General features: G+C 40.1%; 2 protein-coding genes across 2 annotated transcripts; both read right to left on the bottom strand.

Annotated features, from left to right (window-relative positions):
- Positions 1-5,770: 5,770 nt before the first annotated feature.
- dhx58 (DEXH (Asp-Glu-X-His) box polypeptide 58) lies at positions 5,771-10,926 on the bottom strand. The gene is made up of 12 exons (XM_056402513.1): positions 10,831-10,926; positions 10,410-10,599; positions 10,074-10,278; positions 9,803-9,993; positions 9,584-9,697; positions 9,218-9,350; positions 8,878-9,063; positions 8,499-8,749; positions 7,327-7,638; positions 7,050-7,240; positions 6,845-6,944; positions 5,771-6,705 (listed from the first exon to the last, which is right to left on the bottom strand). The coding sequence occupies exons 2-12, from the start codon at positions 10,584-10,586 to the stop codon at positions 6,520-6,522; spliced, it is 2,046 nt and encodes a 681-aa protein (XP_056258488.1). The 5' UTR covers positions 10,587-10,599; positions 10,831-10,926; the 3' UTR covers positions 5,771-6,519.
- A 2,062-nt stretch (positions 10,927-12,988) lies between these two features.
- Positions 12,989-21,996, bottom strand: kat2a (K(lysine) acetyltransferase 2A). The gene is made up of 19 exons (XM_056402260.1): positions 21,874-21,996; positions 21,374-21,656; positions 20,926-21,049; positions 20,651-20,796; positions 20,388-20,477; positions 20,015-20,196; positions 19,664-19,855; positions 19,149-19,255; positions 18,389-18,493; positions 18,034-18,170; positions 17,741-17,949; positions 17,536-17,662; positions 17,039-17,149; positions 16,810-16,953; positions 16,594-16,708; positions 16,473-16,509; positions 15,408-15,471; positions 15,249-15,333; positions 12,989-15,109 (listed from the first exon to the last, which is right to left on the bottom strand). The coding sequence occupies exons 2-19, from the start codon at positions 21,596-21,598 to the stop codon at positions 14,916-14,918; spliced, it is 2,394 nt and encodes a 797-aa protein (XP_056258235.1). The 5' UTR covers positions 21,599-21,656; positions 21,874-21,996; the 3' UTR covers positions 12,989-14,915.
- Positions 21,997-23,268: the final 1,272 nt, after the last annotated feature.

Here is a 23,268-nt window from a genome sequence, read left to right as displayed (position 1 = left end):
TAACTGAATTTACTTAGTTAACCATCACATCCATCCCACATCACACACATACACATTCAAACAAGGCCACGCTCAATCATCCTCCAGTGATGTGTGTAAAGAGGAGTAAATAAAAAACTGGGGGCTGGGGGAGTCCACAATAATCCTCACCCGGCTGAATGATTTAAAGCAACTCAACATGGATTAATAACAAGGATTAGAGTGACACTGCAGTCAGTGGCAGAGAAAAAGGAACCAAAACACATTTACTTTAGTCCAAACCAAACCTATAAACGTGGCCATGTGCATGGGCGCACACAGAAGAAATATCTGACGCACTAAAATGACTACAGAACACGACTTTGTCAGAAGTCTCTACTTCTCCCAGACATTATGATGCGAGTGCTAATATATGTATTGCTGATATGTCATAATGTTTTATGGACTAAAACACAGACAGCAGCAGTTGTTTGGGTTTTTGGAATGAATTCTTATGCAGTGAAACAGCTGAACAATCTGTGGGGGGGGGGCGTCAAAGATCCTGATTAAGAACTTGTTAGGAGTTCATTTGTGAGTTTTTAGACTAATAATTTCAAAGGCAGATCTGTCGAAAGGAAGGCAGCAGAAGGGACAAGTCAGTGAAAAGCAGACAAAAGCCCAGCCACAAAGTGGCAGACAGCAAAGACAAGCGTCTCTTTTATCTACTCTGTAATAAAGCATGAAATAGCCTGGTTAAGTCTCGACCAACACCAGAGTTACAGTCCACTTCAGACAGCGACATCCTCCATCAAAGGAGACTTGTGACAACAAAGATGCACCCTCTGCAGACTATAATTGCTTTAATGTTGCCCTGAAAATAAACACAAACATGTTTTCAAGCATCTGGGTGTTAAAAAGGAATGTACCGTGAAATTAAAATGTGGAGAGGAATTTTCCGTATAAAATCTAAAATACTCTCCATCTTGAATTCACTTGAGAGCTTTCTGATGGCAGCTAAGGCACCACTGTCCCAAAAGAGGTCAAATTGCACTAGCAAACAGAGATGTCAAAGATACCCACACTCCCTCCAAAGCCACAGGACTCCAAACTTAGTTGACTTACAGCACTTGACATTACACACAGGCTGGTCGGCGGCTTTATAACCACTTTGAACTACAAACAATGCACAGATGGTATACATAACAACACACAGCAGGACAATGCAAATGTCATCGCCTATCTTGTCACTGAAAGCAACCTGATCCTCCACTGTTGCCATGAGAATAGAAACAATGAAGTCCTATCACCTCCGCAAGAAGGCCGACAAGCAACATGGCGAGCTCTCAGACAGTACAAGCAGCTGGCTCATACAAGTAGAGCGCTCCCAGAGGAAATGGCCGTCCTGGTGACCGGCTTGCTGTACTGTACTGAGTTATTTGTGTCTGTCATTGTCTCTGACTGCGTCCTGTGCAAGCACAAGTCCTGGAGAGAGAATGTGTGAAGACTACACAAGCAGAAAACAATGGCGTGCTCAACACTGTTGACAGCGTGAACGTGTTGCTTCGTGTGAGACACTGGCCTAACAGGTGTGACTTCTGTCTGCTGCCAGGAAATTGACCTAGTGATGATAGGCTTTGTATTCTCTACTCCTATACTGTTGTCTGACCATACTAATTTTATGCACAGAATGCATACAGTATTTCCTTATTCAAAAGTTAAAGAAAGGTATGTTTTTTCCAAATCTATATGAATGAATGACTGAATGACATGGCCCATCCCTTAAGACACCTTCACAAGAAATCAATATTATTTACAGTACTCTACTGTATGATGTAATGCAGCAGGCCCCCAAACTATCTTGGGATCCCTTGGCACCCCTAGGGAGGTCCAAGATCATTTTTAAGGGTGGTGACAAGATGATTAAATGGGTAAGAAAGAAAAGGAACATATCTGTTACAAATAATATTTTATCTTATGGGCATGGCTTTATTTGAGTCAAGGTTATGGTAGAGTTTATTGTCATTCTCTCCATAAACAATGTTATTCTATATGGGAACAATATTGTTACTTCAGTGTACACAATAAGAACAAAAAAAACAAGCACAAAGACAGTAAAGTGCAATGAATTACATATCATATATCACACATGTAAGGATGTGACTGATTTCATCCTAATAAATATCGGAACATCTGGATGGATTACCAGGAAATTTAGTTTTCCCTAGCATCATGATGCAGTTCATATTTTTGGAATTGATATTAATATCTAGACAATTAGATGGGTTGCCATGAAATGTGTACAACCGTGACCCCATGAGGACGGACTGCAATCACCTTGGTGATGCCCAAAATTTTTATCTGGTGCCCACATGTCACATTTCAATTTGCCCAGCATTTTGGTTTATGATGAAGTACCTGTAAAACTACAGCTTCAGCTGTACTGTGTTTAGTGCTAATTATCAAATGCAAGCATGCTAACAAGTTAAACTAAGACGTGAAATATGGTAAACACTATACCTTAACATCAGCATGTTGGCATTGTGTCAGTATACAGCCAAAGAGCTGCTAGCATGGCTGTAGACCCCTGACTGTTCTTATTTTTGTTTTAAGATGCTCAATATTATACAGGCATCTAATAATCTTTCAAATTAACAATTTGAGAAGCAAAAATCACTCTGTGCCTGCACAAAGTTCAAGTAATCAAGTGATACACAAGATGCAATCAAGGCTCCACACCATGGCTGGATTACCAACAGGGCTGGGGGGGGGGGGGGGGCTAGCTGGTGTCTGGTTATTGATGATTTGGAATCATCCACTAAAATATAATATCAACTAAGACAGACTCTGCATTAGTGGCTGTCTTGAAGAGGGGCCCGGTGCTCACACTGTACACATAGCTACACAGGGGGCTAACAGAGCAAACACACACACAAGAGCAGCTTCATCCTGGTCAGTTCAACAACAAACCTCAGTTTGTGTTGACAGCTGATGGCGCCACCTGCCATCAACACACCTGCGCCACAAACTGCATCAAACTGATTCAACACAACACCTTGATTGGAAAACCAAGGTATGTGTTTATCTGTCTTGTGTGTGTGTGTGTGTGTGTGTGTGTGTGTGTGTGTGTGTGTGTGTGTGTGTGTGTGTGTGTGTGTGTGTGTGTTGTATTGAAGAAGAAGGCGTTCATTTATCAATACCGAGAAGCTACACAAGTAAAATAGGTGTAGGTAGCAAATAATGTAATGTGGAATCACTTACCAGGAGCTGAGCTCAACCAAATCCAACAATGGCGGCGCCACGCTGCGCAGCATCTTGCATTAAATCTTGTTTACCAGCTCAGTTTGTTTTGTGTTGAGGAACTGAAATGTCCGCTGAATATAAACATCTTGTTCTTCTCCGGAACTTTTATAACGGAAACTCCGGCAAAGTCGACAGTTTCTGCCGTAACAGTCCCTCCATGCAGAGTCCAACACACCTGAGGTCGGTGGGTCAGCTAGCTTCCATTACAAACAGCTAATTAGGCTAATGACCAATGTATGCTAACGACCTGTCAATCACACGTCACAGGTGACACCCAGGTTGGAGCAGGGTTCATGTTTGGAGCCTGTGACCACTGAAAACTGTTCACAACTGATTATTACTGTGAAAGAAAGTTTTAAAGGAAATATTAAGTTAAACCCGAGCAATTAAGGATAGGGTTGTTATCAATGATTGTTTTCATTATACAATAATCTCCTGATCATTTTCTAGATTAATGGATAATTACTTTATTAATAAAATGTCAGAATATAATGAAATTGTGTTGTTGTTTCTGATAGCCCCATGTGATGTATTCAGGTCGCTTGTTTAGTCCAACTAAAGGGTCCAGAACCCAAAGATCTTGAGTTTACTTTCATACATGACAGAAAAAGCAGCAAATACTCACAATGGAGAAGCTGGAACAAGCAAGTTTTGTTTAAACTGAAAGGATTAATTGATTATTATAATAGTTTTGCTGTTGATCAACAAATCAAATAATCAACTAATTGTTTTGCCTCTAATTAAAAAAATCCATAACATCCAAAAAATCCAATCATACAGATCAGGGGTGCCCTGGTAGCTCATCTTTCAGAGCCCATACCATTATCAAAGCTGAGATCTTACTGCAGTGGTCCAGGTTTGAATCTGGCTGCATGTCATCCTCCTTCCTTTCCTGTCACTCTCTACTATCTCTATCAAATAATGTGGGGGGAAAGAAACATGCAGATAAGCTTCATCTCGGACAAAACACATGTGTTATGACTTGGCAAATCAGTTCATTTTTGAATTATCTAATAAATTGTGAATTTCAGACATTGTTTTCTGTAAATGACGTAACGTCAGTCTCACAGTTAATATGCATTTCCCCACAACAAGCCAAGGAATTTCCAAACTGATTCATTTAGTGCTCATGTACTGTATTAGATGGGACAGTAGGCAGACATGCCCTAGATACGTATGACAAGGAGCATATTGTTTGTTGTACATAACCCTGTATTGATCCAGTCACGCAGAGGCAGCATCCCCTGAATTCACATAAACAAACCTCCACACACACACACACACACACACACACACACACACACACACACACTATCATCCTTTGCTCAACTACTCCAAGCTGCTTTAATTTCAGAAGAGAGCTAATTGCAATTAAGATGCATGGGGTGTTGAGCTGGAAAGTAAAAGGAAGTAATCAGTGTTGATTATAGAGCCTCAGCCTGATCAGAGTAAATCATACACTGTGCGGCTCCTCTGTGCCTGCCTGAATCTGAGTCAGGCATGACACCGGAACAGAGCCTGTTTTTAGTGTGATTACGTCCGTGGCAGCACTACTGACTCCAGCTCTCTGCTAGATTTGAAAGGATTACAACACATGTGACACAGTGAGGCTGACCTAATCATGTCTTGCCCGGAGATGCGCACAGAAGATGTTTTGTGGCTTCAAAAATGAATCTCCCCGATACAGCTGCCAGACTGAAATTAATGGTTTCCTTGCCAGTTGCTTTAGTTTCATAATCTGGGTTTGTTTTGGAAACTGCTCGTTATATCCAGAGCTGTGCTACTGTATATTAAGCTTGATTCATGTATGTAAACAAAACAGCAGCAAAATGAAACTGTAGATGATTAAGCGGTCTAAATTTGTCTTTTGGGGATAGCTGAAAATCAAGCTGTGCGAGCTCTAAGAAACAGTGTAGTTATACATCTTTGAAGCCAGTGTGTTAAATGATCATTTGCAAGTCTAATAGATCTATTCCTCCATGTAGACTGTTCAGATGGTGTTAAATGATCCAAGCTGAAGTACATAACCCTCTATTGATCCAGTCATGCAGAAGCAGCACAGTGAGCTGCATTAAAAGCAACATTCAGAACACATTTTAAAACCTTTAAAGAGAAGCTTTTGTAGACACTGTGGGATCTTTTTATTGGACACAACACCTCTGCATAACCAGATAGAAGAAACAGTTACACTGTTTATATCAGAACAAAAGCAGGAAAATACTTTTTTCCATTTCCTGTCATTGCATTTTTTTCTTTTTTCCAGATGTTGCATGCACACGTTTGGAGGCCATGTTGCGCCAGCAGCAAACAAGGCACTCCACTGAAGCAGTCTGACGACTAAGTGCCTTGCTCAAGTGTGCGTCAGCAAAGTTCGGTGGGTGTGAGTGGACGGTTACTCATTCATCTTCCTCATCCTCCTTTTTACAGTACATCTGGGGTTTCAGACTCACTCCTGTGACCTCAACCTCTGGGTATCATCAGCTCATTGTTTTCAGTTTTAGGAGCAATAAAGAAAATTTCCATTCTGGCTTTATTCACATCATTTGTTAGAAGATACAGAGATAGAGAAGAAATATAGGACCTGACTTGGTGTGGACATTTGCTAACCAACACTGACACCTAGTGGTTCCCAGAGGCAAATTAATTATAAAATAATATTTTAGGCAAGTCAAGGAATTTTTAGGTTTAGATATAAAATAGTATACATCAACAACATAAACTAAGCTAATAAATGATAAAGTAAAACATTTGAATAATTACATTATTTGAGAAACTACCAGCATACAGACACACAACTGTTAAAAAATAGTTACCATTTAAAAGTATTTTAAAATAGCTACAGTTCATAAGGAAGCATCTTAGTCATGACGTGTCAAGTGTTCGTGATGATTAAGGTTCAAGTAACAGCAGAGATCGTTTTCTGCTTTGTTTGTGTGCTTGACTTGAGCTGAAGCAGGGAAAAGACACACAAAAACATGCAAAGGGAGTTTGGACCTTGGGCATAAACAAAGCTGTCATGCTAATTTCAAGCATGATCGATGTGTAATGGGTTATAGCACACTGCTGCCTCATTGGCCCCGCAGCACAAATAAGTGCTAGCACGTGTGGAGAGAATTTTTGAATGGCACGTGTTCATATTTATGCAACAGTATAATGACAGATTCTCTTAATGAGCACAGACAAATCAAAAATGAAAAAAGATTTTAAAAAACTGGCATGTGATATGAGGAGAACCCCCTACAGGGCTCCCTTGTTGTTGTCTCAGTCGAGGAGGTCAGGGTAGTAGTCTTGGCAGTATTGGTTAAAGCTGAAGTCCTCAACATTGAATTGGACATCCTTCCACTTCTTCACAGTTATCCTGCCATCAGGGGTCTGCAGGGCAAAATTCTTAATGGCTAGATTGGGCAGCAGGGCGATCTTCTTGTACTTCATCTCAAATCCCCAATCCTGTGAATTTACATAAGAATATCAGTCAGATCCCAACACGAAACAAGCACCAACATCAGCTCTATCAACGAACTGCCTTGAGCAGAACGGTGTCTGTTTCGGAGTTTTAAATTGATATTTGGCAGAAGGTTCATTGTACCTTGTTGCAGTTGCCATTATTGCAACTGATCGTGCGCCCAGGCTCCCAGTCCTCAAAACTTCTTGGAATCTTCACCTGTCCGCCGGCTTTGTAGTGTTTCCTGAGAACAGACACGCCATGATTAGACCAGTAAAGACGTTTTGTAAAGACTTTGGCTTGAATACACTTTTGGATGACCTCTTATACCACAAGGAGTCCAACTTACTCAAAGTCAGGATTGACATTGACATAGTGCGCGTTGTCAACAAGTTTAATGTCACTGCCAGATGCCACAGACTTGAAGCAGTTTCGACACAAGAACTGGATACTGGAAGCAGTGTAGCGACTCCTCTTCTCTGTTTTTTGGTTCTCTGCAACTCTACTGCTGATAACTGCCTGTATCTGTAACTCATTGATCTGGAGACAAAGAGGAGTAAGGTGATGGTAGAAACACTGAGCAGTGAGAGCAAGGAATAAGAATGAACGGAGTTCCACAATCTCACCTTTCTGTGAAACTCTTGGAGGCTCATTTCTTGGACCTTAGCGATAGCTTCTCGAGTCAGCTCTTCCAGATATTCATTGGTGATCTCTCGGCGCTCTTCCCGGCCCCCTCTCATGGCGACTACTGAATACTGGCTGTTTTGGGCTCTTGCACGTCCACTGGCCTGCTGCTGGGCAATCTCATTTGTAAGCAGTCCATAGCGCACCACCAGGTTGCATTCAGGGATGTCAAGGCCTTCCTCAGCCACACTGGTGGAGATCAGAAGGTTGAGAGTACCGTCGCGGAAATTGCGGATCGTCTCCGCCTGCTCGTTCTACAAGGAAAATATAGAAATTAAATACTAAGTCATACAAAACAGAATCACATATCCATAATAGTAATGATAATAATAATAATAATAATAATAATAATGAGCTTTATTTGAATAGCACCTTTCATATAAGAAATTACATGAAAAATCATAAAAATTAACATAAAACATGTTAAAAACACTAAAGATGGAAGAATAATAAAATAATAACAAATATAAATGAAATAAATAAGTAATTAAATTAAGTTTAAAATGGATTACATAGAATGCAGTGCTGATCAGTGCTGAGGTGTGGAGCAAAGTGCAAAATAACAGAACTAGTTAGAGCCTAAGGTGAAGAGATAGGTTTTAAGCTTTCTTTTAAAAATGCTTAGTGAGCTTGGTCCTCACTCATTAAGGCCTTTGTATATAAGGAGGAGGAACTTAAAATCAATTGTAAATGTAATAGGAAGCCAGTGCAGAGCAGATAAAACTGGACTGATGTGCGCTCTCCTCTTGGTTCTGAGGAACAGCAGAAATGCAGAGCTTTGAAAGAGCTGAAGTCTCTCAGTGTTTTTTTTTTTTTTTTTCAGAAGCCCAGTAAAAAGTGCATTACAGTCATCAAGTCGATTCTTTCAGCATCTTATTGTTCTATGAATGGCCCTACTTTAGCTATTTCTAAGTTGGAAAAATTATATTTTCGTCACCTTGTTGATGTGAGACCTGAAGCTTAGATCTGAATCTAAGATAACACAGAGACTTGTAACCTCAGGTTTATTCCAGGGTTAATTTCCCCAGGTTATTGAGCAGCATTTAACTTAGTGAAGCTGCAAATAAATTCAGATGACATAAAGCTCATAGGTCAACATCATATGTCAACACACCTGTGTCATGTAAGTGCTGCCATTGCCAGCCCCAGTGAGGATGGTTGCCTTGATGCCAGCTTGCTGTAAGGCTCTGTTGTTGAGGACCCAGTCATTGAGGCAATAAGTGCTTCTACGGGTTTTACTGAAGAGGATCCCCCTTGATTGCACGCCTTGTCCAAACTGTTTAAGCAGAACGCTCTCAAGTTTGGCCATCTTTGGGTTCTCGTAACGAGAATCCTGTGCAATTTTCTTCAGCTCCACCTGATTCTCTGAGTAACAAAGACAATGATATTTATATTTGCTTACGTAGTGAAAATTGCATTTTGAGCTACAGCATAAATGAAAATCATGCACCCAAATCTATCAAGACAAGTGATGAAATTTTCCGTATTCCCACCTTGGAAAAGTCCCACCAGGAAGAGGTCTGTTCCGTCGATGGTTCTGGTTAACTTTGTGCTGTAGAATTCTTCCAGGGAGCAATAAGCATCCATCATTCGCAGGGTGTCGTTGATCAGCAGGGCGTCGTTGTACTGTCTGAGGTGGAGTGCACATTGTGCCAGCAGTCTGTTGTCCTCTTTTACCCCTGATCCAAGAAATACACAAAGAACGTATGGTATTGCTTTCTGCTAACATTTGATTTACATTTAATTTGCCTCACCGTGTCACAAAGACAAATGAGGTCTCCTGGACATCACAAGTGAACACCCTCAAAACAACAATGTTAAAACTGTTCCTACCTCGCTTCTCTAAAATCACCACATCTGCCTCATACTCCTGTGTGCCACACTCTCTGAGTTTGAAGTCTGGAGGTAAGTTCATGTACTCGTGGATCAGCTCCATCATCCATTTCAGATGACTCCCAAATGGATCCTAAAAGAACAAAATACTGTCTTTTAGCAACTTATAGCAACTTTCTAATCGTTGTGACGACATAAGTTTTTGTTTGTTAAAATGCGAGACAATCCGAGTGAAGCAGTATGTTGTTTTCATCCCATTCATCTTATTGTCCCCAGGTCAGATCAGCTGGGTATCAGCTGTAAGTTCTTTTGAATTCTATAAATAGTGGTTTTGTTGTTTAAAAAGAAAGAGACAAATTGGCTTACCGCTGGCCTTTTCTCCACAATGTCAAATGATTTGATGGGTCTGGGTACCTTCCTCTTCAGCTCAGGGGCATAGTTTTTAGTTGAGACTATGGCTGAGTCCAAGTTGGCACAAATCTGAGAGGGAGAGATATGAAGAAGAAAGGAGTTGTGGGAGATCAGACAGATAGCTCACATTGTCAAGTGACAAATATAATAAAAGCCAAATACATAGACCCTGACCTGCAGGACATGCTCCACAGCCCTGTTCAGGATCTTGGCGCCTCCTGTACCCGGTGATGCAGTGAGACCCAAGATCTGTGGCAATCGACGTTCTCCTTTCAACTTTTTCTCCAAATAGAATCTCATTACCTTGTTGTAGACTGACTCCTTGTGGGTGTGGTGGCACTCATCAATTATCAGTAGAGTAATGTCTGTAAGGAGCCATGAAGAGTCAATTCACCTTGTCATAACAACATCATAATCGAAGCTGTTGAAGCTCATTCTTACTAACCTGAGAGCTCGACATGTTTGGTTTCCTCTGTGTTAGTCAGAGCGTTATATAAGATCTGTGCTGTGCAGATGACCACGTCGGACTTCTGCACCACTTTTCCAAAGAAGTCCTTCTCGTCACTCTCTCCACTGACTGGCACCACTTTGTAGTTTTGGTCCAGGTGAGGCTTGAACTCTTTCTTGTAATGTTGGTCTACAAGGTGAACCTGCATTACAAAATATGTTGAAAACATTGTATTTGGCCACCTGGTTCAACAATGATCCATAACTGTATTTGTTATTATAACGAAAATGCTTCTGTACTGTCCATCCTGTCTGTTTTGTGCATTCTGTATACCTTGTTCACCAGGACCACCACCTTCGCCCGCTCAGTGGTCTCCAGATGTCTTTTGGCCACATACACAGCAGCGCGGGTCTTTCCACCTCCTGTCGGCAGCCAGATGATTATGTTCTCTCTCTGAAGAGCCCTCTCGACCACTTCCTCCTGGTACGTGTACAGATCAAAGTCTGCCATCCTAACGTTACTCCTGTTTGACAACACATCAGAATTACATAGAATTCCAAATACTGCAGGAAAGCAAAGGACACTAGATTATACATCAAAACTGTTTGGATCATTGACAACACAAAGTCCGGCTAGATCTTAGTAGAGAGAAAACAAACGAGGATTCTGTGGGAGATGCATCCTGAATAAATTGTCCACTCTGTGTCATTTCTCTATGAGCTGTTTGAAAGGAAGTTGGCCTTTATTAACTCACCAGTCAGCTGTAGAGAACCGTGTGCTGTTTGCAGCTTCTCCTTCCCCACTATCACTGTACAGTGCCGTTGGTGGGGCTTTTAAATTCTGTTGTGATCAGCTGTGTGACGCCAAGACGGGAAAACGAAAGTAAAGGCTCCTTTAACTCAGAAAAGTGGGCCTACTGAGGGAGGCTCTGGAGGACCAACACATAGCCATCACTATGCAGTGACAGGGGAATCCTGAACTACACTGACATAAAATATTCCTTACATAACCCTTTTTTGCTGAGGCCATATCCAAGCCTATATTTATATATTTATTTATGTTTTATCAAAGGTATTTTCTCTATTAGCAGCACACAGCTGAGGTGTTCTGTTTAGGGTGATGAATATGTCCCATGTTTTTGCATGCACCCTAACAGGGCCCTACCCTATGAGGAAAGCGAAACCTAACGCCCATGACAGTATACTCAGGGAAACCCCTAAGCAGTTTTAACTTGTTTCCTGGCCCCAGGATATTCAGAAAGATTTGATTTCAGTTGCAAGTTATTGTTTTGCAGGACTTGCGATAGTGTTAACCCATAATGACAATGCATAATGGTAAACATTTAAGAAGATAAAAAGTATCATAGCTAGGAGTACTTTAAAATAACAAATATGCAGAATGGACTTCATCCTGTCTAACATTTTGACAATGCTACAGTCTTCAGAGATTAAAAGAAGTGAAAAATAACATCCAAAGCTTCTGGTGCAACATGATATATCATATCATTATCAATGACCTCAATAAGGAAGCCATATACTTACACATAACACTAAACAAACTATTCCTGTCCTTTACAATACCTTCAGGGTAAAAAGTTGGTAACAATGAGAATCACAGGATCAATGAAAAAGTATAAACACAAAAAGAAATACAATGTGATGTTGGATGAATTACCCCAATCTAAAAAACTGGGTTAAAGTAAAAGAAACAGACACAGAACCTATAATCTATTCTGTGGGTAATTTCCATTAATCAGCACAAAACATGAATCACCATAATGTGCCTGTTCAAATGATTCACACAGGATGAAACAGGCAGCACTCAACGTTCATTATGAGGTTTTAGATGTGGTTTAAAATGCTGTTATGATCAGCTGTAAGATACAGAGAAACGAAAGTAAAGTCTTTGTGTACTCTGCCTGCAGAATGGCCCAGCGGGGGAGGCTCTGGAGGAACAACAGAAGTCTTCATTACACAGTGACAGATGAAGCCTAACTGACAGTAAGTCTTTCAAAAACCCTGTAGTCTGCCAATGGGTCAATCTGTTAAAGTTACCCTAAACTGTAATGCGGCTTACAGTTGAGGTGTTTTGATGAAGGGAGAGGCTCTTTGGCAGGTTTGGCATAAAGGACACAAAGGACACGATGTAACTGACTGGGTGCAGCCTGTGGCTTATTGTCAATCAGGAAAGCAAAACCTGCAACATGATGTTGCACAAAAAAAAAGCAGTGTACACAAATGTAACATAACAGACTCCTGTTTGACCATGAATGCACTGTGACCCACAATAAAAGATACAAAAATATTTTCTGATGATATAATTTGAACCAGTTAGGCCTTAATTAAAAGGTAGTTACTGAAGGCAGTTAAGGTAGCACAGTAATTCACAATGCTTTTCTTCACCAAGTTTAATATCCTTTCAAAATGTCAAACAACACCAACATAAATGTAGCATCTAGTGGATGTAAATCCTGAATATTTAACATAAAATGAGTGTGTACATCTGCGGTTAAAAGCCTGGACAGGTGCACTTGGTATGCAACAAATTAAACATTCACATGAAGAGAAATGTAAAATTACCTTCTTTTACTTCCCTGTAATCACCGTCAAAGGACAAAGTATACAGGGTGTTGTATGTTGTACAGAAGCACATTGAGGAAAAGATATGATTTTAGATAAATACAATCGACTTTGTGACAAAACATAAGTGCAGATCTACAAGTAGGCGTACTAACAAATCAAGTCATGACAAGTAAGTGAAGTCACAAGATTTACTTATTCTCAGGAAGTTTTTTTGTCATGTCAGAAATCCCCAAAATCTTGACTGAAATGCATGCTTGTGTTTACCTGTTTCAGTTCCACTTGGTAATTGATGTTTTCACCCATCTTAGAAATCACATGCTCATTTAAGAATCATTTATAAAAAACTTTATTGTCATGAACAGTATTATAGTTACAGTAAATGGCATTTATACCATAACTAGAGACAGTAGCCATCCTCAAACTGGTGAAAAGTTCACTCAGACTTACCTTTTAAGAAAATCTGAAATGCAGCATAGGTAGACTGAGGAAGAACACACACATACGCAATTGACAACCCTGAATAATGCAACACTGACATCACTTCAGTTATTCAAAGCTAGTCATGATTCAAGTACAAAATAAACATCCACTCACACACACACAAACACAAACGTACACAAGTCAATGAAAAATTCAACAAGCAGGCTCAACCAGCATTGGACAGTTACTTCCGATAAGAGAAGTGGATGCGTCTCAGGAAGCTCTCTGACACTGACGGTGAACAGAGAAAGGTGTCCAACTTTTCATTACAATGTCCTTAACACTGTATTAAAAAAACCCTGCAACAACAAAGGCTAAAAGTTGGATGTGTTGTTTTTTTTTTTAATCAATGCAAATTGTAAACTGTCCGTCATGCATGAACACCTACTACAGCTTGTGTATGTTGTGATAAATAAACCAGAGTTAAACCTTTTTTCCTAAAGCCCTGTGAGGACTGCTGGTTAGCTTCTCCCCCACCATGTTTGGGACTTAACAACATACTATCCAGTAAACCTGTGACACCACAACAAAAATGTGGCTGTACATGAAATAGACTACTTAGCATACGTGTGGAAGTGAGTGTACTACTGAACAAATCAACGCCAACAGCTACAGCATCCTCTCCAAGCGTGGTAAAAGCTATACTAATGTATGACCTCATCCTAAATGGTTTGGAATAAAACCCTGCCAGTGGAAAATGGTGTACAAACAGTACATTTCATATTTCCTGTATAAATAACTATCTTATGTTGTTGTCAACATGAAAACAGTGTTCTCTTGAAAGCAACAATTGAGGAAATTATTTCATTTAGCACACAAGTGCTGGCAGTCTCTCTAACTAGTAAGGGGTAGGGCTGCAACCAACGATTATTCTTATTATTCTGAGAAGGTTTTCATAATCACTCATATTTAGAATAAGTAAAAATGGCTACTTGTATTTTTTCTGACCAACAGTCAAAAAAAAAAAAAAAAAAAAAAAAGAATCTAGATAATACACACTGGAATGAAAAAACAACAAACCCTCCAATGAGGCGCTACAACAAGCAAATGTATGGTATTTGCCTTTTAACAACTTCAACAATTGTGTTCAATTAATTTCTCACCAATTGACTAATTCAATCGTTTCTGCACTTCAGTAGACTGCACTACTTTGAATCAACAGTCAAAGCACTGCCCATCTTTCATAATCAAGGACTTCACCTCTGAAAGAACATTTATCTTTATACCCATGAAAATGGCCAGGATGTTCAAGTGTCTGTCAGTAACGGAAGGCAACGTGGCTTTAGGTCCCGAGGTCCAGTTTTCTGTGAAAGAACTCCACAACACATACACATCTGCTCGAGTGACGAGTTTTAAGCAAATTGGAATGAATGAATGTCTTTAAATGTGACAAAACCAGGTGAATTATACTATAAATAATGGTGGAAATAGTGGCATTGTTATAACTTGGACCTATAACTTTGGTACACTTAATGAAACATGTTATGATTATTAACTCACTGTGAGTACTGAGGAGGAAAAAGACAAGATAACTTTAAGTGGAAAGGTAATGCCATTTTGATACTGTGATGCTCAACTGGCTCTGATATTTCCAAACAACACTCATGTTTGTTCAAGTCCACCAATTCCCTTGTGAAAATTTCTAAGTCATGTACACACCCTTGTATTAACTTAGACATAACAATAACTAGCGATAGTTTCCTCGTGATCTGCTTCATCCTGGTGTGTGGCAGCTGTGACGGTCACTCCTTGTCTGTACATAATCCTGCGACCAAGTTCATTTCTCAATCAGGCCTCCATCTTTTAATTTGAAGTAGAAGAACTTCTCCAAGGTGTTGGCACACTTGCAGTACTCACTGTCTGGAGGGTTGTACTCGCGACAGTTAGTGATGATCCGCTGCAGGTCAGCAATAAAAAGCTTCTTGGTCACATAGTATCTGTTCTTCAGTCTCTCTGTCATGGTCTTCAGGTCTGCAGGGACCAAAGAAAAAAAAAAGAACAATTCATGTAAATTACTCATGATTTAACTAATGAAAAGTGTGTGAGACATAAACAGGCAGTTAAAGTAACCAGGAGGAGTAGTCGCATAATCAAGGAGAAGCTCTCTCACCGATGGGAAAGCGGATGATTTCGTAGTAATCTGGAGCCTCTGATTTCTTCACTGGTTCCATGAAGGGCCAGGCTTCAGGATGAGTCTGTTGAGAAATAAAGTCTGGGTTAGCCTCTGATCTTGTTACTCCTGTGGTGTGTGTCAACAGGTGACTCTTACCTTTATCTGGGCCAGGAGGTTCTTCAGCATGTTGTATAACACGTCAGGGTCCTTCACCTCTTTCCTACAGAGAATGTAAAATGATAATTACGTAAAATATCAAACTAACGAGACTAAACGTACATGGAGAGATAAAAACTACAATCCAGAACAAATAGCCTAAAATAACACAAGTAATATTCACTTGCATTGTTATAGGCTTGTTGATGAATCCCGTTTACTTCACCAACACCCACAAGTCAGACATATTTTGGTGTCCAAACATTTAATGATGGATTTTTCTTTTACTGGTATTGATAAGGTCAGTCTGAGAGGGTGTCCCATGACTCAGAGGGTGTGACATCAATTTCTTTAGAAAATGTATATTTGCCTCATGGATTTGTAATCTCAGAATCTTATGAGGAATGAATGCAGATTTTAGCGATTTTTGTAATTATTAAAAGGTTTAGAAATTTTTGAATTGTACTAACAGTTTTTAATACTAATCCAGATTTTTCAATTCCTTACGTTTTTTGTGATGGTATTTTGTGAATGTGTAATGAATTTGCTATTTGTGTTAATTGTTGCACTGGCGTTAGATGTGCTACATCCTTTAGATCCTATCTTTTGTTTTATTTTGCAATAAAACTTGTGATCAGCTCAAGCGTGCATATCATTATTAACAGGTATGATTGAAAGCTTTAGTTCACATGATTACAGAGAGCAAAGATGTTAACTTTAAACCTTTAAAAGGGCAGCAGTGGTTGAACAATGTGACTGTTATACAAACTGCTGAATAGTAGCAGCACAACTTGGCGTAAGATTTGAAAATGTCTGACTTTTTAAGATCAAGACACTGCTGCAAACAGAAACTCATGTCACTTCTCTGTGTCATTATCACATAAAAATTCTACACACATTGGCTTTAAATTTGCATGTTGCCGTATCCATTGTGTTTTTATTGCTGAGCTAATTGAAAGAAAAATGACTAAAAAGGAAACACACAAACAGAACCTGGTTCCAATCATGGTACACAAGCATCTACACTACAACACCGATTCAAAAATATATGCAAAGAGTTTTTACCCTTTGTCCTTGTTACTGGGTTTCCAGCCTGTCTCTCCTGAAAGAAAAAGACTGGTAAGTTATATGACAATGCCAGTTTCTGAAATATTTTTTCTTCATCGTACACAAACCAAACACTTACTTATGCCTGGAATGCTCTCTACGGGGATCTGTCGAACGCCCTCTTTGAAGCAGGTGAGGCCTGGGTAAACTTTTCTGATCTGGCTCTGTTTCCTCTCAATCAGCTTCTTAATGATCTGATATGACAATTTTCAGGTGTATGTGATAATAAAACCACAAATTAGCGGCAGGAAACACAGTCTTAGCTTTAATGAGAACATCAGAAAGCCTCACATACCTCTTTCTGTCTTTTAATGATATGAGAGAGTTCAGTGTAGGGGATTCTCGGGTTCAGCTCACACTCCATGAGGGTCGCTCCTTCGTAGTCTTTGATGTATCCCAGGTATCGACTCTTCGGCACTTTGATGTCTTTGGAAAAGCCCTGCGAGGAAGGAACAAATTACTGAGCGGACAAGATAGCGGGAGAGGACGTGACGGAGCTAATGTGAAGGTCATGCCGGCAGTACCTGCTTCTTGAAGTAGCCAATGGCGTATTCGTCTGCGTAAGTGAGAAAATAGAGGATGTTGTGTTTGATGTGGTACTCCTTCAGGTGGTTCATCAGGTGGGTACCGTAGCCCTTAAATTCACACCAGAGAGAAGACATTTGAAAAACAGGACTCTTACAATAGGTATCTCAATACTTCTGTGATCTTTCCAAATACCAGTGCTCGTTATGTTAAAAGGGGTAAAGTGGATGGAAGAAAGGCTGACCTGGAAAAAGTATAGTTGTGTTTTTCTTTAGCATAGACAATCAACACACAGACATCATAATAGAAAATAAGTACTAATTACTACTACAGTACTAATGAGAAGTTGGTAGCTTTTTTTCTTTTTTGAGGTATGCTTTTACAACTGCTACAAATTGATACGCTATGAGACGCTGCAACAAATGGACAAGTGTGAACAAGCATCTTATTAGTCTATTTGGACCCCCTCTCATGAGAGGAAATGGTTATTATGTACCTTAACTTGTTCATTGGATGTGACAGCACAGAAGACGATCTCTGTGAAGCCCTGAGTGGGAAACATCCTAAAACAGATGCCTCCAATGACGCGGCCATCTTTGATGAGGGCTAGGGTCTTGTGCTTCCTGTGAAAGCGGGACATGTCAGGACTGTGCAAATGCATCCAGTAACGTCCAACACGTGGTATAAGAAAACCTACTTACGGGTCAAACACCAGTCGTGTGATGTACTCTTTGGGCATGCGAGGTAACTGATGAGAGAAGACGTTCTGCAGACCGACCAGCCACATCAGGATCTTCTTGTTGGACTTCTGGGACAGTGAGTTTCCAATGACGTGGAACTCTATAATGCCCCGCCTCTCCTCCAGCCTGGCAGTCTCATCACGAGCGGCATTGGGCGTCAGCAGATTAGTCTAGCAGCATAAACATCAACCATCAGCACTACAATCTAAGTTTTGCTTTCACCTTAACAAATCACCTGAGGTTAAATGACTTACCTCTGGTCCAAGCATAGCAGCAGGGTCAGTGATTGTCATCATAACTTCATTGACCAGCTCCATAGGAATGTCTCCCATCACACGTATCCTCTTTGCATCCTCCAGGGTCAACGCCTCGGGAAGTTTACGTTTTTCTCCTGAACAGACAGCGACATTTCTCAGGTCAAGGCAAGGAAAAGACACAACTGACAATGATTGTAGAATCATCAGTGTTATTGTTTCATTAACAATAATTATTTCTTTTGTGATTTTGGTCATTTAACTGCATGAGATATTTGTGAGTCCAACTGTAGCTACTGAGAATCTGGTAAACAGGTAATCAAAACAATATGAGAGCAGAGCTGTGCTCACAGACCTGTGATGGGCTCTGCACCTCCAGTGTCCATGCTGCCCAGAGAGGAGATGCTGCTCAGACCTTTAGACAGAGCAGGGGAGCCAGACACTGCAGCAGGACTGATCACTGCAATGGAGAGACACCAAGATACAGGCAATTAATTACAGACTATAAAAGAGGAACTGTGACAAGAGCTAAGGCCATATATTCATATATGCATTGTATTTACTACTACTATTTTTATATTATGTGTATATCATACAATATTGATACCTACTTAACAAGTCACAATACCACCTAAGTAAGAGTTTCTGTTGCTGTAACACTTGAATTTCTCCTCTGGATATCAGTTAAGTCTTCTCTTTTTACCACAAAAAAATCATTTTTGCAATAGGAATGTTTCACATTCGTTAGTCTGTACTCAGTTGTTACAGCTTTTAACTCTCCAACATCTGGAATTTCTATCATTTCTGCTTGAGAATCGCAAGTTTTCAGTCCCATGGTTAAATGACTCAATAGACGATTTGAGAATATAATAGAATATTATCAGGCTATACAACACCTCAGCCAAAGGAAGTGGACAAATCTAATTATTATTGTTTATTTATTATTAACTGTTATTATTATCATCAACAATGAGCTAATGGAATGAATTTCCCCAAGGGGATAAATAAAGTATATTTGAGAATAGAAGACTCATAAAATATGTACATGATGTGATTTTTTATTGTCTGGTCTCATCCCACTAACTGGATCATATCAGGTTATAAACCCTCCGCACCTGTCTGATGTCCTAGCTGTGTGCCATCGGATGCAGGCATGGTGAAGTCAGCTTCCCAGATGGGTGAATTCTCGCCATAGATTTCCTCCTCCAGCATAGACAGAAACCTGATGACAACACATGTTCAAATGAGTACATTTGAACACAGACGGGTCTCAAACAGATTCACACAGCTTGACCGCTGCTAAATATGCTTGTGCACAAATACAAATCCTCTATAACCTTGCATGAGCTTTTTGAAGCCAATATATACACCTGGCCTTTTCCAACACACATCTGTCAAAGCAGATACAGATTCTGATTGCACCAGCATTTCTACAAATGCAGCTGAAAGACCAGTGAGAACCATGAAAATTACTATCATTTTACTAATCTTAAAGTAGCCTTAAAGTAGCCTTTAGGTTCCCTTTAAGTAGTATCTTAAAGGGAACTTTCTATCAAAGCCAAATGTTTTCAGCTGTTTCTTTGTCATTAGAGGTCAGAGACAGACACAATTTTGGAGAATCTGCCCTTACTTGGGGAAGTGTGTGAGGATGAGCGTGCGTTTCTCTGGCAGCAGCTTATCCTTCTCCACTCTGAACTTCTCGAGGAGCTGGCGTCGGGTCACAGTGAAGATGGACTTGAGCAAGCTGCGGCCAAACACCTGAGTGGTTTCATAGCGCGGGAGGCTGTCGTTACTCTGGGGGACATGGCAGTAGCACAGCCACCTGGGAAGCATAAGCAAAAACACTGATATTGTACAAACTGATTACAGCATCCAACATAGAAATCTAGCAAATAAATGCATGTACCGGCCTATTTATTCATTAGTAACAATAGAAGCAAGTCACTGATATGATATACTGCTTCCTAAAATGACAACACACCTGGTGTAGTCTACTTTGTATGCTGTCCCATCGTCTTTCTGTGTGCGCTGGCGATACTGTGTTGGTGTCTCCAGCTTCCAGTAATTTAGGCACAAGAGGAACATTTTTGACAGTTCAAACATGGTCTGCCTTTCCTTTGGTGCCAGGTGGCTGAACTTGTACTGAACAAAATTCAAAACCCCCTTTGAAATATAAAGGAAACAAAAAAAAAAATAGACAGAGTTAGACAAATGTGAAATATGATGATGCTGCATCCTAGCAAACTATATGAAGCATGCCCATTTTCAGAGAAGAGCAGTATAATCCTGTTACTCTTTCAGCAGCTGCTAAACATCTGGGCATGAACTAAGAATGCTTTTAGTGTCATGTTCACCTGCTCAATGTTGGGCTTTTCAAAGGGTGGACTTCCAAGGGATCCCTCTACAACAGGCTGGCTCATCTGCAGGATGCATTTCCTCAGCAGCTAAAGGAAAAGGGGGTAGACAAGAACAATGTTGCTTGCTGATAGATGACACTGAGGATAAGTTATCAGGGCTAAAAAAAAGATTAGCAGGTGGGAGTTCAGTGTCAAATGGACTCAACATTAATGGTTGGTCTGTTTTACCCATTACACTGATGTGACAAAGGTTTGCTTACCTTGAACAGATAGAAGTAAACCTGTTTGGTATCAGTGTCCTCCTCTTTGTGCACGGACATAAAAAGGTTCTCCACATCCACCACCATCCCCAACAGCCTGTTAATCTCATCCTCGGACACATTCTCCAAGTGGGACACATGATCAGCTGTAAATAAGGCATTATATAAAACACATATGGCAAACGTGAGGTGTTAAGAAATGAGAGGTCACTGGTATATAGCTTATTGGGAGACAGGCAGGTGGGTGCTGAAGTATATGTGGAGGTTGTTTGTACCCAGAGCATGTCCACAGCTGCGGCACGGCTCGCTCAAGCTGGCTGCTTGCTGTTGCAGATCCATACGTGTGGCTGAAGGTGGATTCGGGTTTTTCCATCCATTGCATTTGCATGTGTCACTAGCCTGAGAATAGGCAAAATATGCCGAACACCAATTAAAGCCACTTAAACAGTAACTCAGCTGCTGGTTTTGCACGTCAATTAATGATTAAACCATTAAGCTAGCTGATACTAAATCAGATATTTAATGTGAATGACACAAGTATCCGGAGACTATGGCTGGCTAGCTAGCTACAAAGTTAACAATTACGTTAGCTCGTTATGCTTTTTAGCTAATGTTTTTGTTTGCGTTGTCCTGGCTGTAATACCATTTGCTACCCCACGTTCACAGTTGCTAATAATACCCGGAGAGTGCTTTGTTGTGGTGAACTTTAGCTAAGCTAGCTACCTTGCATGCGGAGAATACGCCAAGTTTCTCAAGCTTTTTCGCCCGTGGGAAAGCTCGGACTTGGGCTTTCTTCTGGCTTGCACGCTGTTGCTGGCTAAGTCCCGGTCTGGCCGGGTCACTATTTCCTGGCCCGGAGCCTGTCGCAGCAGTGCTGGACCCAGCTGACCCAGTAGACTGGGCTTGGAGAAGCCGGGGTTGTAAGGCCTGAGCCGCCGGATCCGACATATCCACGCTGCTAGACTGGTCCTCTGCTCCGATTTTGCTCGTTAGCTGCCTTCACTGGCTGTCGAAAAATTGGACACGGGAATAACACACCAGTGTCAAGAGGTAGAAATGGCTTTTTCAGATTTTTCCTTCAAACCAGATATGTTAAAACAGACAGAAAACACAGAGAGTACACACTAGTGATTTCAGGCTTTAGGCTGATTATCTGATTCAATATCAATCAGTCAAATCAGAACTATAACACCAAAATATATCGATTACTTGCTTCAATATACCAAAACTACATCCTGCTATTAAAGCGGCCACGCTACATCCATGTCCCCACAGGCACAGCATAAGCATGGATCTTCAATTCCACAAATTTTCGCAATTTTGTTTTGAATATTTTTACTGCAACTGTTGGCGTGAGACTATTGTAGGTGTGTAGATGATAGTTATGAGTGTATCCTGAGTGTTCAGTGCCCTCGTGTGGCCATAGCGCGTAACTACAACTGGCTATTTTGAAATTGTTGATTTAACATTAATGAACCGGATCAGGGTTGACGGTCGCAATGACAGCGTTTATTATTGTCGGCATACACTGTGGTTTTTTATTTTTGAATAATTTAACTGAAAGTATTTCTGTGCTTTTGTGTCCTGCCATGCCAGTGTAGTGCAGTTGTAGTTCACCGTAGCACAGGAAATCAGTCTTATTGCCTCTAGTGGTCATAGTATGGAACTGCAACATAATATATTGTAAAACTGGCGTTATTACACCTACAATATAATTGGAAACATTTTCAAATTTCAAATTAAAGTTTGAAGCAATTAAAAAAAAAGATCTATCCCAAATTAACCTGAAATGATTATGTTAATTGTTCTGTAGTGATCACAGTTAGACTAAAAATCACATTATCTTTGGAGATATCAATAAGGGTTATCAGTCATCATTTAGTACTAATAATATTGATAATGTTCATTCTGTCACCAAATAATAGCCTCACATCATGTAATTGATTCAATTTAACAGCCCTGCAATTATTACCGTTACATTAAAACAGTCTTTATTATTAAACAATTTGGAAGGATTTCCAATAATTAAGTGTCAGATTATCTGCCTAGGGTAGACCAAATTCTATCTTTCAAGACATGATTAAACACAGAAGAACCTGTGTTACAGTACCTAACCTGCTACACAGGTGTAATTGCACCACTTTGGGGATGTAAGCATAACAAGTGCACTTGAAAGCAACACCTTGCCTGTGGTTATAATTATGGGTAATGTAGTGTTTGGACATAAGTATTAAATCAGAAATATTTGCAAAGGTTAATCACTGGTAAAAAACCCTAATTCAAGTAGCATATTAATTTCTACATGTTCTATACATCAGAATTTGTTTCATATGATTTCTATTTTTTGCTTTCAAGAGCTGGGATGGATTAACTTGAGGTTTTTACTTTGTTAGCACCTTTATATTTTACCATTTAAATAAGTTAAAAGCATCATCAGTAAGTTTAAGTAAGAACAGACACAAGAGAAAACAAGACAAACATTTTTTAAGCCTTAACTGATTCCCTGATGTCTTCTAGTAATATGTTACAATGTGTGTCAATTTCTCAAGATCAAATTGCTCATAAATACATTTTGAGTATTAGAGAAATTACCACATAAACTTCCAGTAAACTGAAAC

Source organism: Seriola aureovittata, chromosome 17, assembly GCF_021018895.1.
Source record: "Seriola aureovittata isolate HTS-2021-v1 ecotype China chromosome 17, ASM2101889v1, whole genome shotgun sequence".
NCBI lineage: Eukaryota > Metazoa > Chordata > Actinopteri > Carangiformes > Carangidae > Seriola > Seriola aureovittata.
Note: the sequence above shows the minus strand (reverse complement) of the source record. Positions and strands in the feature narration are given on the sequence as shown.

Bases quoted from the DNA above. Each gene is read 5' to 3' on its own strand.
- dhx58 (XM_056402513.1), bottom strand. From the start codon at position 10,586: ATGGCAGACTTTGATCTGTACACGTACCAGGAGGAAGTGGTCGAGAGG. The intron at 9,994-10,073 runs GTTAGTAAGAAT...GGCTCCTTACAG, and splicing joins CAAACATGTCGAGCTCTCAG to ACATTACTCTACTGATAATT. The intron at 9,064-9,217 runs GTAGGAACAGTT...TTCTTGGATCAG, and splicing joins GGTGATTTTAGAGAAGCGAG to GGGTAAAAGAGGACAACAGA.
- kat2a (XM_056402260.1), bottom strand. From the start codon at position 21,598: ATGTCGGATCCGGCGGCTCAGGCCTTACAACCCCGGCTTCTCCAAGCC. The intron at 21,050-21,373 runs GTAGCTAGCTTA...GCCTATTCTCAG, and splicing joins GCGTATTCTCCGCATGCAAG to GCTAGTGACACATGCAAATG. The intron at 16,709-16,809 runs GTATGTGAGGCT...TTGTCATATCAG, and splicing joins TCATTAAAAGACAGAAAGAG to ATCATTAAGAAGCTGATTGA.